This window comes from Coregonus clupeaformis, chromosome 8 (assembly GCF_020615455.1).
Source record: "Coregonus clupeaformis isolate EN_2021a chromosome 8, ASM2061545v1, whole genome shotgun sequence".
Taxonomy (NCBI): Eukaryota; Metazoa; Chordata; class Actinopteri; order Salmoniformes; family Salmonidae; genus Coregonus; species Coregonus clupeaformis.
This window is the reverse complement of record NC_059199.1, coordinates 36,540,275-36,555,609: the sequence shown is the minus strand read 5'-3', so window position 1 is coordinate 36,555,609 and position 15,335 is coordinate 36,540,275. Positions and strand designations below refer to the sequence as shown.

At 42.8% G+C, this 15,335-nt stretch overlaps 1 protein-coding gene across 3 annotated transcripts in view; it reads right to left on the bottom strand.

Moving 5' to 3' along the window:
• LOC121571954 (KH domain-containing, RNA-binding, signal transduction-associated protein 3) overlaps nt 1-15,335 on the bottom strand; it is a 176,408-nt gene that overhangs the window by 46,790 nt on the left and 114,283 nt on the right. For all 3 annotated transcript variants that reach the window (XM_041883758.2, XM_041883759.1, XM_041883760.1), the window contains exons 2-3: nt 9,248-9,363; nt 158-274 (exon numbers count right to left, since the gene is read on the bottom strand). In XM_041883758.2, coding sequence (XP_041739692.1) covers nt 158-274; nt 9,248-9,363 — 233 coding nt within the window. The remainder of the gene's footprint in view (nt 1-157; nt 275-9,247; nt 9,364-15,335) is intronic.

The following is a 15,335-nucleotide window of genomic DNA, read 5'->3' as shown; positions in this document are numbered from 1 at the left end:
AGAAGGGGAGGGGACTTGGCTTTTACTAGAAAGAGAGGGAGAGAGGGAGAGATAAATGTTTGACTGTTAGAGAGAAGGAGAGAGGGAGAGAGAGACATGTTTGACTGTTCGAGAGAAGGAGAGCGCAGAGGGAGGGAGAGAATGACTTGGCTGTTACCTTTTCTTTGTCTCTCATCGATCCTTTCCCCAGAATGGACATCTTAGTGAGCGTGTCTTCCTGTAGTCTCTTTAGTGAGTTCCCGCGTGGACCCAACAGTTTGCCCACAAAGTTAAACTAAAACAGAAAGTAGAGAAGCTCAATGAGTATCTGTGCTGATGAGATCAAGACAAAAACATTTGTATGTCAATCAAATGTTGGTTCAAACAGTGCGCTTTTGATTACATTTAAACAATAATTGTTGACATGAGAACTATCTTCCTAGTAGCACTGTGTCTCCATAACACTGTTATCTCAACCATGTCCAGGGCTGCATCCCAAATGGTACAGTAACTGCAGTCGACTGTGGTATTTTGGACGCAGTAATTGCAGAATAACTGCAGTATACTGCAGTTATACTGCATTCTGACTGCATTCTTTCTGCCTTTGACAACTAAAGTAATCCTTACAATTATAACAGCATTATGTGAAATGAGGAGGCTCAGCATTTGAATGGTGTCACGGATTCTGCCGAGGCTGCTCCTCCTCCTTGCTCGGGCAGGCTTCGGCGTTCGTCGTCCCCGGAGTACTAGCTACCACCGTTGGATGTTTCGATGTTTGTTTGGTTTGGTCTGTCTGTTGCACCTGTGTCCGTTTGTGTCTAATTATGTGTCCTATAAGTTTTCTGCTTTGTGTATGTGAGTTTGTGTGTTGTTGTCCGCCTGTCCGTTGATGTCAGAGTTTTGTGCTCATTTAGTTAGTGTTTTACGCACTGCTTGCGTAATCGCTCGCCTCCAGTGTTTGAGGCCCGTTTATTTTTGTATTGTATATTTGACTAGTAAAGTCTGTTTGACTGAGCTTCTGTGTCCTGCGCCTGACTCCGACACCGCATCCACATCAGCCCCATTGACAAATGGTCACGTTTCAACATATCAAGTTTTATACAATACCACAGTTTGCTTTTATATGTCAATGTCACCACTGTTTAAAATCTCTGCAAAAGCACATAGAGTACCCTTGCTATTTTCATATACAGTTGAAGTCGGAAGTTTACATTAGCCAAATACATTTAAACTCAGTTTTTCACAATTCCTGACATTTAATCCTAGTAAAAATTCCTGTCTTAGGTCAGTTAGGATCACCACTTTATTTTAAGAATGTGAAATGTCAGAATAATAGTAGAGGGAATGATTTATTTCAGCTTTTATTTCTTTCATCACGTTCCCAGTGGGTCAGAAGTTTACATACACTCAGTTAGTATTTGGTAGCATTGCCTTTAAATTGTTTAACTTGGGTCAATCGTTTTGGGAATCCTTCCACAAGCTTCCCAAAATAAGTTGGGTGAATTTTGGCCCATTCCTCCTGACTGAGCTGGTGTAACTGAGTCAGGTTTGTAAGGCTGCTTGCTCGCACACGTTTTTTCAGTTCTGCCCACAAATGTTCTATAGGATTGAGGTCAGGGCTTTGTGATGGCCACTCCAATACCTTGACTTTGTTGTCCTTAAGCCATTTTGCCACAACTTTGGAAGTATGCTTGGGGTCATTGTCCATTTGGAAGACCCATTTGCGACCAAGCTTTAACTTCCTGACTGATGTCTTGAGATGTTGCTTCAATATATCCACATAATTTTCCTTCCTCATGATGCCATCTATTTTGTGAAGTGCACCAGACCCTCCTGCAGCAAAGCACCCCCACAGCATGATAATGCCACCCCCATGCTTCACGGTTGGGATGGTGTTCTTCGGCTTGCAAGCGTCCCCCTTTTTCCTCCAAACATAACGATGGTCATTTTGGCCAAACAGTTCTATTTTTGTTTCATCAGACCAGAGGACATTTCTCCAAAAAGTACAGTCTTTGTCCCCATGTGCAGTTGCAAAACATAGTCTGGCTTTTTTATGGTGGATTTGGAGCAGTGGCTTCCTCCTTGCTGAGCGGCCTTTTCAGGTTATGTCGATATCGTTTTACTGTGGATATAGATACTTTTGTACCTGTTTCCTCTAGCATCTTCACAACATCCTTTGCTGTTGTTCTGGGATTGATTTGCACTTTTCGCACCAAAGTACGTTCATCTCTAGGAGACAGAACGCGTCTCCTTCCTGAGCGGTATGACGGCTGTGTGGTCCCATGGTGTTTATACTTGCATACTATTGTTTGTATAGATGAACGTGGTACCTTCAGGCGTTTGGAAATTGCTCCCAAGGATGAACCAGCCTTGTGGAGGTCAAAAAAATAAATCTGAGGTCTTGGCTGATTTCTTTTGATTTTCCCATGATGTCAAGCAAAGAGGCACTGAGTTTGAAAGTAGGCCTTGAAATACAGCCACAGGTACACCTCCAATTGACTCAAATGATGTCAATTAGCCTATCAGAAGCTTCTAAAGCCATGAAATCATTTTCTGGAATTTTCCAAGCTGTTTAAAGGCACAGTCAACTTAGTGACTTCTGACCCACTGGAATTGTGATACAGTGAATTATAAGTGAAATAATCTGTCTGTAAACAATTGTTAGAAAAATTACTTGTGTCATGCACAAAGTAGATGTCCTAACCGACTTGCCAACATTATAGTTTGTTAACAAGAAATTTTTGGAGAGGTTGAAAAACGAGTTTTAATGACTCCAACCTAACTGTATGTAAACTTCTGACTTCAACTGTAGCTATTGACTGTTGAGGGACAATGTTTAAGGTCATGCAAAGAGACTCAAACAAGAGAGGGAGAGAGGAAAGAGAGAGAAAGAGAGCAAAGAGAGAGAGAGAGAGAAAGAGAGCGAAGAGAGGGAGAGAAAGAGAGAGCGAGAAAGAGAGCAAAGAGCGAGAGAGAAAGAGAGCAAAGAGAGAGAGAGAAAGAGAGAGAGAAAGAGATCAAAGAGAGAGAGAGAAAGAGAGCAAAGAGAGAGAGAGAAAGAGAGAGAGAGAAAGAGAGAGAGAAAAGAGAGAGCACGCAGGGAGAGAGCGAGAAAGCAGGTAGAGAGGGAGGTAGAGGGGACAGAGTACAGAGCTTGTTCTCTTCTGCTCACCATCTCTCTCTCTTTAACGGTGAGTTATACAGCTGTCTCCTACATCTCTCTGGGTCATTAATTAGTGGACAGGAGAGACAAAAAAACTGCCCTATTTTGTTCTACACCTCACCTATGGCTCCTATGTCTCCTGCCTGTTATTCTCTCAAAACAGTAACTGTCGTTGCCATGGTCATTAACTGTCATTTCCATGGTCATTAACTGTCATTGCCATGGTCAGTAACTGTCGTTGCCTTGGTCAGTAACTGTCATTGCCATGGTCATTAACTGTCGTTGCCATGGTCAGTGGCAGGCAATGCACTCAGGTGAACTCAGGCCATATGGCTCTATATTGTCAGTATCACTGCTGTGCTCATATCCAGGCCTGCATATATGCTAACACCAGTTAAATTCCACTCTTTACTTTTGTACACAGGGTGATGTCTACAGATGCTGAGGCTACATAAAAGCTGCCAATGGTATCTGGAAGTCCATTATGTTGACAAACAGCCAGGTTGACATCAGTTTGAGTTTGAACTGGTGGGAAAGTTTGCACCTGTTATATTCAGGGTGGAATACATAATGTATTCTAAACAATGGTTGAGCATGAGAAAATTACATAGGCGTTTAATGTTTTTAATTTCAGTTTTACGTTTTTTCTTTCTGTCAAATTGGTCATTCTATTGAGACAAATAACAGGAGGGATGACAGTCAGTCAGTCTGACAGCATATCACATGCTGTTTTGATGCTGTGCTGTGGGATGCTGTTGACTTTGTGCTTTTTTAAAGCCTAGTTATTTACAGACAGATCAAAGATATTTACCTTGGATCTGATCTGTTTAATGCCTCTAAATGTCAGAGATAAACTTAATCTGGACATTAAACACCACCCTGTCTTTGTATTTACTCATGCAAACTAAAGCCTCTATAACCCATATTTCACAGTACAGTACTAGCCTTGTGGAATCAGCCAGATTGCTGTGTTCGCCATTCTGTTTTACTGGACATATCAGTGTTTGGAATAAGTAAAAAATTGTCTGCATCCCAAATGGCAGCCATATTCCCTTTATCGTGCACTACTTTTGACTAGAAAGTAGTGCACTATAAAGGGAATAGGATGTAATGGGACGCAACAATAGCCTGACTGGGACCTGTGGTCATTTACTGCTTTTGATATCTCTAATCCATTTCCCCCAACAACACCAGTAATCTGAACCCAGTCCTAAACTGCTGCAGTGTGGGTCCCTTACTGTCCCTGGATGGGGACTAGGAGGGGACCGTGCCGCCTGGCACTGATAGTGATGGCCCACATGAGAGCTGAAAAGTCTCTTCTTAATCATGTGTTGGCAAGAACCACTTTGCTTTGATTATGGTTACACACACATGCAGGCACACACTCACGCACATACACACACACTAGGACCACACTACACTCTTAGAAAAAAAGGTGCTATCTAGAATCTAAAAGGGTTCTTCGGCTGTCCCCATAGGAGAACCCTTTGAAGAACCATTTTTGGTTTCAGGTAAAACCCTTTCAGTTCCAGGTAGAACCCTTTTGGGTTCCATTTAGAACCCTTTCCACAGAGGGTTCTACATGAACCAAAAAGGGATATCCTATGGGGACAGCCGAAGAACCCCTTTGGAAGCCTTTTTTCTAAGAGTGTAGAGTAGGCCTACACACAGGGCTGACAGTAGAGCCGTGGTGCAGAGTGGTCATCCTAACAGCGACTATAACTAAAACCATAGCATTTTCTTAGAGTTGGCAGGGGAGGGAGAAAGCAGGTGGAGAGATGAAGGGTTCTGTGATGATTAAAAAGTCAGAGGACACCAACCAGTAGGAATGAATCTATGATTAATCACAGCTACCCGGGGGGTGGGGCGGACCAACATCTTTTCATCATTTCCTGAATGCATTACTGTACTGCTAGCCTGCGCTGTGCTGTGCTGGAGAGGAAGAGAGGAGGTGTGTGTGCGTGTGTGTGTGTGTGTATGTGTGTATTGCGCTGCGAGTGGAGAGGAGAGGTGTGTTCAGAGAAAAGCCAGCATGCAGCGATTCTGCTGAAGACAGCAGGACAGACAGAGCCAACAGTAGAAGAATAAATCACTACGGCCATTGCTGAGGAGAGGAGAGACACAGACACACAGAGAGACACAGAGGAGAGGAGAGACACAGAGACACACAGAGAGAGACAGGAGAGAGGACAGACACAAAGAGATACACAGAGGATAGTAGAGACACAGAGACACACAGAGGGGAGGCGAGACACAGACACAGAAAGACACAGAGGAGAGACACAGAGGTAGACAGAGGAGAGGAGAGACAGAAACACAAAGGAGAAGAGAGACACAGACATACAGAGACAGAGGAGAGACACAGAGGTACACAGAGAAAGGTAGGAGAGAGGAGAGACAGACACAAAGAGACAGAGACACAGACAGAGACACACAGAGACATAGTAACACAGAGGAGAGAGGAGAGACAGACACAAAGAGACAGAGACAGAGACAGAGACACACAGAGACATAGTAACACAGAGGAGAGAGGAGAGACAGACACAAAGAGACAGAGACACAGACAGAGACACACAGAGACATAGTAACACAGAGGAGAGAGGAGAGACAGACACAAAGAGACAGAGACACAGACAGAGACACACAGAGACATAGTAACACAGAGGAGAGAGGAGAGACAGACACAAAGAGACAGAGACACAGACAGAGACACACAGAGACATAGTAACACAGAGGAGAGAGGAGAGACAGAAACAGCCTAAAATTAACCAGTGGGGCTCCTTACACCTTTCTAATGGCCTTGGGTGACTTATATAAATATTTATGATTGGTTGCACGTACAATGCCTTCAGAAAGTATTCATACTTGGGGTTGGGGGGATTCTGGAATCCTATTTTGACAGTACAATATAGCAACTGTAGTGTAATTGTCAACCCAAAAATTCATGACAATCACTGGATTAGGTTGCACATCAAAATATCTTGAATCATGCATTCCTGCTTGGACACTTATTTCTTGAATACCTCAGTAGTCTATTTATTATACTTCTTAATAAAGCATTATGAATGACTTTATAAGATGATGACTCATGACTTGGGTCTGACCAAATCATGGGCTGGTGTCACCAACTGTGAGGTCTCAGACACACCATTAGCGATTACTTAGTACCTCTGAATGTAATTTTGCGAACCGAGTGAGACGTTTACATTTTAGTCATTTAGCAGACTTACAGTTAGTGCATTCATCTTAAGATAGCTAGGAGGAACAACCACATATCACAGGCTTAGAAAATGCATTTTTCCTTAATAAAGAAGCTATCAGTAGAGTCAGTAGGGGGTAGAGGGGGGTCGAGGTGAGGAGGAGGATTATATAAGATACTGTTTGAGGTAGGGTTTCAGATTTTTTAAGAAGATGGGCAGGGACTCTGCTGTACTAGCTTCAGGGGGAAGCTGGTTCCACCATTGGGGTGCCAGGACAGAGAAGAGCTTGGTCTGGGCTGAGCGGGAGCTGCCCTCTCGTAGCGTAGGGGTGGGATGGCCAAGAGACCTATGGTGGCCCCATGGTATTGTAGTGGATGCGAGCTTCGACTGGAAGCCAGTGGAGCGTGTGGAGGAGCGGGGTGACATGAGAGAACTTGGGAAGGTTGAAAACCAGGCGGGCTGCAGCATTCTGGATAAATTGCAGGTGTTTAATGGCACAAGCAGGGAGGCCAGCCAACAGCGAGTTGCATTAGTCCAGACGGGAGAGGACAAGTGCCTGGATTAGGACCTGCGCCGCTTCCTGTGTGAGGTAGGGTCGTATTCTACGGATGCTGTAGTGCATCAACCTGCACGAGCGAGTCACTGCTTTGATGTTTGCAGAGAACGACAGGGTGTTGTCCAGGCTCACCTCAAGGTTCTTTGCACCCTGGGAGGGCGACACTGTGGAGTTGTCAACCGTGATAGAGAACAAGAAGAAGCACACAGTGACAGCAGAGAAGATGCTGAGACAGATAGACAGCACAACAGGGAGGCAAACAAATGTATAGAGCAGAGGCACAGTTATAGTGGTGAGTTGTATCTCCACTGGTGTTTTTACATATTGTATTTGTTTTAAACATGAGCTGGTTAAAAAAGAGGACGAGGACCATGTCTCGCCAGTCACTGGTACAGAAATGATTGAGAAACGCTGTACTGTACTGCCAAGTTGGTGGCGCGAGCAGTGATGTGGGCTGGTGTGGATAAAATAAAGGGCCAAATTCTTGTCCCTGTCCGCCCCGGTTTAGCTGCAGTCCTCTCTTCACTTACACATAAATCAATTCTAAGCCACTCTCACTGTAACACTAATACATTATCACAACTACAAATGATTACTCTGTTTTTCAGCTGCTCTGTTTTCCAGCGCAAATTGGTATAATTACAAGCATTCTCCATCATTGCAGGACTACCAACTACGCTGACAATGAACTGTGCTGCTAGGTGAATGTGATAATTCAGGTTAAACTAGCTTTTAACCAGTGTTAGGACTGTTAGGTATTTTATTTGTCCTAGAAAACCATAGGTCTGGAACCTGCCCTCTGGTGTCCTTGCCTGTTTCATATTATTATAAAGCCGTGTTTTTAGAAGATGGATTTAAGCTCTCTGAACATGAGTCTAAACGGTCGCTTTGGGAAACGCAGCGAGCCACTTCAGTGGCGAAAGCCAAAAGGTGATGTTTGTGGTTCAGGGAGAAAACCCATTGGAATCACAGCGATCACTCTAGCCCATTGCTACCTGTCAGATTGAACAAATTGAATTTGTCTTCCTTCGGTGGCTTGTTGAGGCTCTAAACAGCGTATTAGCGAGGCCCCTTATCAAAGCTGTCAAAGCAAATGTGTTTAGCTGCACTCCTATGCGACATAGATGGGTCTCTAGATGACATTACATCTCCCTTTATTACAAATGTCATTGTAATTGTTCTAGAAAGGGACAAAACGTAGCTCTCACAATCAGTTTGTTTAGGTTAGAGAACATTGTAAATATCTAACCAGAGCTCCCTTGCAAAATAGGTATATATTTCAATAGGACTCACCAGATTATGTAAAATACACATTTAAAAAAATCTTATGCCGACAAACGTAGTGCACTAAATAGGGAATAGGGTGCCAACGTAGACTGTGTTGAAGCTCCTGCAGCTTTCTGTCCTCCGAAAGCCAGGTCATCCATCTACAGCCACTCTCAGAGAGGACTGAGGTGAAAACCTGAGTGATGTCATCATCACCTGTGAGAGGCGTTTCTTTTTTACTCTAGCCTCTGCGCCACGCTACTAGCCCCCCTGTTAAGGTCCCTGTGGGAACCGGCTGTCATGCAGCTGCCGTGTGGCTCCATTAAATGCCGCTGTTGATGCTGGGAGCTTTGTCTCAGAGCGGAGGGCTGAGGGGGCTGAAGGGCTCTCATCACATGACTAGAGGAGCACAGCATTATCACTCAAACAGCATGGGCTGTTTCATCCTGACATGGAGGTCACTCTGAGAGGTGTGTGTGTGTGTGTGTGTGTGTGGTGCAGTATGCACATGGCTCTGTTTTTATTGTTGGAGCGAAAAAGGGGGAAGTGCAGTTGCCAAAAGCAATTAGATAGAAATGAATAGACCAAGAACAATTTAAACCTAGACATCTCTGCAGGAAATAGCACACTTAAACATGCATCAGTAGAGAGTAATTGCCTTTGTATCAAAAGGAAAGCATAAGGGAATATAAAGAGTGATAAGCACATGGAGATGCAAACAAGGTCACATAGCTGACATATCGGAGGGGGAGGGGACGTCATCTAACAGAAGAGTGGTAGGGGCTCTGTAAAACTAAGGGTCATTTGTACTGTAATATTATAAAAACATAAATTAGATGTTTGGAGAAAATGTGATCATGGCCCAATTCTGTCAGCTCTTCTTGTAGTCACTGTACCGTTTACTTTTTTGTTTACTTAATTATACAAGTTGCTTTTCATTGTGTAAAAATAAATACTGCTTGTTGTCTGGAAGCAAAATTAAAATAGAATACATCGCAGAGGCTAACTCAATAGAAAGCATTCTTTGATTGTAGTTGCACAATATGATCTGAAAATCTCTAGCCCAAATCCAGCAGTACTTACTTTGGGAAACTGTTTGACCGGTATTAACACTTTCTGGCCCAGCTTCATGTTCTTGTTGATGACGACGTCGATGAACTTCTCTTCTTTTTCTTCATCTTTTTGTAATTTTTCGATTTCTACAGGGACAAAGAAAAAAAGGAAAATAAGAGTCAATGACAACAAACGATTAAGACAAACATTCAAAAAGCGATCAAAAGATCAAAAGATGTTTGTCCCTTTTCTCACAGGAGTTTGTTGAACTGAAATAATAGCCTTTAAGTGTGCCAGTTTGACGGTTGGTTTGTTGTCACTCAGGCTCACACCTTTTTGCTTGCTCAGTCAACTGTGAAATAGGCTCTTTTGGCAATGCTGTAATTGAACTGGATATGGTTCTAATCATATCACAGTCATTCATCGTACTGATTGGACGAAGCTCTCTGTCTGGTTAGTAATATTTTGCAATTTAATAGTAGGTAGATCAAATTTGAGTCTCCCAGACATTTGAATAGCTTTCATGTTTTACCTCATGAAAATTGATAATGAGGGAGTCTCATGTAGAGTATGTAGAGAGATGAGTATATCTCCAGGGTATGGAAAATACTGGCTGTCACGGTTCCTCCCGTTTAGAGGGTAGTCTTTGATGTATTTGAAGATATAACCTTGAAGGTTCAATGAGATAACATCTGTGTTCAGGAGCCAATAAAATGATAATGTAGCGGGGGCCAGGGAGGCCAGGGAGGCCAGGGAGGGAGGGGAACAAGGGCAGAACCCAAGCCTTCAGGCTATCATTGGTCAGTGGACACTTTAACTGGGGTAGTGGAGGGAGGACTTCAACAGAAACACATTCATTCTCAATGGACATATACTGTCTATGCGTGATATCTGAGTGATTAAAAATGTGTAACTTCTGGATCTGTCGCTATACATGCTAATAAAGTGAAGAAATTGAAAGCTGTGTTCAGTTCAGAGCGGTAAACCAAGCTGACTCCAGATTTAACTTTCTAATTGTTTCTAATTGTTGCATATCATTATTATCGCATCTTGAAATCTTGCTTCTCAAATTACATAGGCTCTGTGTTAGATGACGGTTTTGGTAAAGCAATCAAATAAATAATGAAATGAGACAGTGTTCTGGCTCTATGAAGCTGGACAGCATTAGATTCCAAGAATAAAATGAAAGACAGAGAAAATGTGTCTTAACTAGGATAACAGATGTATCAGTAAGCTGGGATCTCTTCTAAGCCTCAACCCATCATCCCAGGAGGGAGCAGATTCCTCACGTTCTGAGGACAGCCCAGATTAATATTAATATGTGTCCTCACGACATGCCTTACAGAGAGTCTATCTTCGTTCCTCAATTCTCTGGTTGTCCTCAAGGCAATATTCAGTATCCTGTGGATGAGTCAACGTCTCGTTATTGGTTTCAACAGATTTGTGATGTGTCAGTGAAAACCCCCAAGGTTCATGGCTATAAGGATTTTAAAACATCAGGGAAAATATCCACACATTTTAGGCCATCTATAATACCTAGCTGTCCCCTCTATCCAAATAACCTAAACTGCAGTTCGGTGTTCTATTTCCACAGTAGTTCTGTGACAACGTATCAAGAGTACCATTTTCCCTAAGAGTGCCCTCTCCTCCTCTGAACCGGTGGTGACAGTTGTGGTGGATGGATTTCAACTGGCCCTGCCAGGACCCTTGAGTCCAAGAAAAAGGTATTGTTTGATGGGGGTTGTGCTTCTTCTTCCTCCATCAAAGAGGATAGATATGTCATTAAAATTGCATTTACAGCTCTAGAAGGCCTTAGTGTGCTTCGGTGACGGCTAGGCTCTACATAGTACAGGGCCTGGCCCAGCTGTCTACTCCTCTATTAGGCATTTAATCACTTAAGAGAAGCAGCACACTGATTTAGACTACATCCATCCATCCATTTAAAAATGCATTAAGCTGGAGGAGATTTGTAGGATTATGCTTGACTTCTACATCAGGCTGTGAGCAGTGAGGAGTTGAGATGAGGGGGTGGAGAGGGGGGTTTGGGGTGGGGGTGCAGGGTGCGGGGAGGCAATCAGGTTATTACAGCCTCTAATGTCACATTGTAGAGAGGGTCAATGTTACGATGTGATATTGAGAAGATCAAGCAGCAGAGGTCTAATGGCGGTCACATCAAATATTGATCATGCAAACTATGTGGGGAATGCATAAGTTGCATTCGTGGCTAAACTGTGACATTTTCACCAAACTCCTTAAGACTAGTTGATAGATGCATAAGGTTAAGGGTATTACATTTCTTCCAAACAGGAGGCAACATGGTCCTGGGCAATACTGGTCACACACCATGAGTTCAGCGACAAAAGCTTGGACATCCTTCTAAATGTGTCCTGCTCCTTAGTCTTTCTTCATGTTGTTTATGTTATGTTTGTATAAACTTACTCAGGCAGAAAATGTCCAAGTCTACTTTTGTGATGGTAAAGCATGTCAGAGCTATGATAATTTAGACATTACAGAAGCACAGATACAAATTGTATGCAATGTTTCTGTGATTTAGCATGAACAAAACATTTTGACCATAAAAGGCTTCATTGGACTCCTACATAAAAAATAATAAGTAACTCCACATTCTAACTCAATACTTCCCAGTCAAACAAAGAATATATAAAATATTGTCATGAAACAACATTACAGTATGTGTATATAATAGTAAGAAAGAAACAACATTAGTGAGAAACACACAATATAAGTGGTCTGTAGATTTGAGCAGCTTGATCTACCAGGTTACAAATCAATACCAGGGTTACCTGCTGTCATTTCAATGTGTCACAGTTGTGTGTTAGCCCAGTGTTTGATGTAGACGCTATTTTCCCCTCAAATTGCTCCCTGCTTGTGACTCTCCGTAGATTTCCATGACAACTGACAGACTGTGATGAAAAGCGCCATAATCTGGGTTTCAGTCGGTTAAGTGGTTACCTGCAGCCTTCAGGCGACATTGTGTGGCCAAGAGAGCTGCATATTAACACAGAGGGAATTCAACTAATTTATATTTGTCCTTTCAGACACACAGGACTCTTAGGGCTACAGCACAGGGGGAAAAAACGGACATTAAAATGATATTTCAAATAACAGAGTTAAAATGCACTGTTGTTGTTGTTTTTTTCCCTCTTTGTTAAAAGTGATGTTTTCTTTCTTCAGTGGAGAAAATGAGTCTTACATTTGGCTGTTAAGTGAAATTAAGGACCAAATGAATAGAAATGCTGGAACAGGAACTTCATGTCATTATTCTGTAATGTTCTGAAGCAAAGCCTTAATGAACTGTGCAACACTAGAACAAGCCTGGTCAGTTTCCTCACAACAGGAGACCAGACTCTCCTCGCCTCAGTTCATTAAATCAATCTCACTAAAATAAATTTACATTTCAATTGTCAACACCTCCTTCTCTTCCTCCTCCACATCTCCATCTCCGTTTGTCAGAGGACCCTTGCATGTCTTTGTTGCCTTGCATACCACAGCATGCCTTTGTTCTATTCCTAATACGACCACGAATTCAGTGTGATTCAGGGTATCAGGCTGTGACCCTAGAAAGAGAAAGAGCTCAGCTCAACACTCAGACCCTCCAACTACGCAGGGTTGTCTCAGCTCAACACTCAGACCATCACACAGGGTTGTCTCAGCTCAACACTCAGACCATCACACAGGGTTGTCTCAGCTCAACACTCAGACCATCACACAGGGTTGTCTCAGCTCAACACTCAGACCATCACACAGGGTTGTCTCAGCTCAACACTCAGACCATCACACAGGGTTGTCTCAGCTCAACACTCATGCCGCCCGCCGACGCCGTCCTGAAATCTCAATTTCACTCTGGCTCCTTGACAAGGTCAGACTGGCGGCAGGAATTCGTTTCGGCCCCTAATCTGGAGATTACATTCTCCTTGCCCGGCCCAGTGCTGGGCCCTCCCTCTCTCTCTCTCCCTCTCTGTTTTTCTCCTTCTCTCCCTGCAGCCCCTGCAGCCCCTGCTCCCCATCTCTTTCCCTCTATCCCTCACTCCCTGTCTCTCTCTCACTCTCCCCTGGCCCCTGGCAGCCGGGTTCTCTGCTGTGAGGTAAATAACGTGCCCAGACCTGATTACAGCCAGCAGTTAATGTCCAGGATTCAGACTGAGAGCTCTCCCTCCCTGCAGCCCCTGGCAGCCCAGCTATGGTAAGACTGAGACTGAGAGACCCTCCACCACTGCAGGGGGCCCCTTTCAATTTAGCAGCCTGACTGTTGGCATCAGGAATACACCCAACTAACCTGGGTCTCTGTTCTCTGTTCAGCTCTTCTCTCTGACTTCAACCCCCTAATCATTCTCATAGATAGGATAGAGTATATAGGGATGCAGTCATCTTTGGCCTGCCCAACCCTGCCTTACTGATAGTATGGGGAATATATTGGATAAATACATCTGCATAACAAAAGGAAATGCAGCATTAAAAGTAATTATTTTACTATGAACTTGACACGGGGCATAATGGTTAGATGGATTCTCTGTTTTTTAAATAAATTGTTTAACATTTCAGAATGTTATTGATTTTACAGCTATAAAGGATTTAGACATTTCTTTGACATGGCAACAAGAAGATAAATTATGTTTTTTTTCTTATCTAACTGGAGGAGTTGCATTAAAACATTTATATTTCTTTACAACAGTCTGGGGAGACAGAGATATTCAAGTTCAGAAGGGTCAGAAACATGAAAGGGTTTGCATTTGGCTTATGAGTTATTATTTCTCATCCTCAATCAAACCCAACGCTGAGATACTCATCTCTGTCTCCTCAGCTCATGCTGATGTCCTTTATAAAAACAGAGGACATTATACTCCATGTAGACATACAGTGCCTTCAGAAAGTATTCACACCTCTTGACTTTTTCCACATTTTGTTGTATTACAGCCTGAATTTAAAATGAATTAAATAGAGATTATTTTGTCACACAATACCCCAGTATGAATTTTTTTTTTTAATGTATGCACTCACTAACTGTAAGTCGCTCTGGATAAGAGCGTCTACTAAATGACTATGGGTGATCAAAAAATCGATTTAATCAATTTTGAATTCAGGCTGTAACACAACAAAATGTGGAATACATAAATGGGTATGAATACTTTCTGAAGGCACTGTATCATGAAAACCTTTATTAGGATGTTCTGACAAGTCAGGTCTCCAACCAGTTCATATAGAGATCAGTGGCGGCTCCTGAAAAAATTCTCAGGAGGGGCAATTTTTCTGATGATTTAGGTGACCTACACACATTTAAAAAAAGATATGTCCAGCAACAACATGAAGACAGGGGCAGCATATAAGTCAATACCAGAAGCATTTATTGACTGATCTCAAAAGTGTTGGCTTACCAGGGTTGGTGGAGCCCTCAGTTTCATCTTTGCCTCGCAAAGCTAACTCAAACACTCCGCAAAACTTCACACACTGGATTAGCCGGCTGAGGATGTGGCGGTTCTTGCTAATGTCGTAGTAAATATATTTGTTATAGTGAATATGGAATATGATATGTTGAGTAAAATGTTGTGCTAAGATCTATTTAGGTCAGGAGCTGGTTATAAGTTCTGTTCCTATCCAATAACAATGGACAAAAGGGTCCTATCTTGTCAGCCTTGTCAGCAGGTGGCCAAGGACAACACCCACGCCATAGGCCTCTCAGTTCTTCCAACTCACGAGTTCTTGCTCTGAGGACACACACACACACAAACACACACACACACACATCATCACTGTTAAACACACACACACACACACACATCATCACTGTTAAACACACACACACACACACACACACACAAAAATCCCCTCTCTTAGGCTGAACATTTGAAGACAGAGAACCCGACTCAGAGCCAATGCAACAGTGACAGTAGCCTGCAGGGGACCTCGCCCAACTCATCAGGACCAATCAGAAGATCAGAACTACTAGATTGAACCTACTTCATTTATTGCATAAAATGTCTGCACACAATGTTTGGGCTCTCTTCAGATAATAATAATAATAATAATAATAATAATAATAATAATAATATGCCATTTAGCAGACGCTTTTATCAAAGCGACTTACAGTCATGCGTGCATA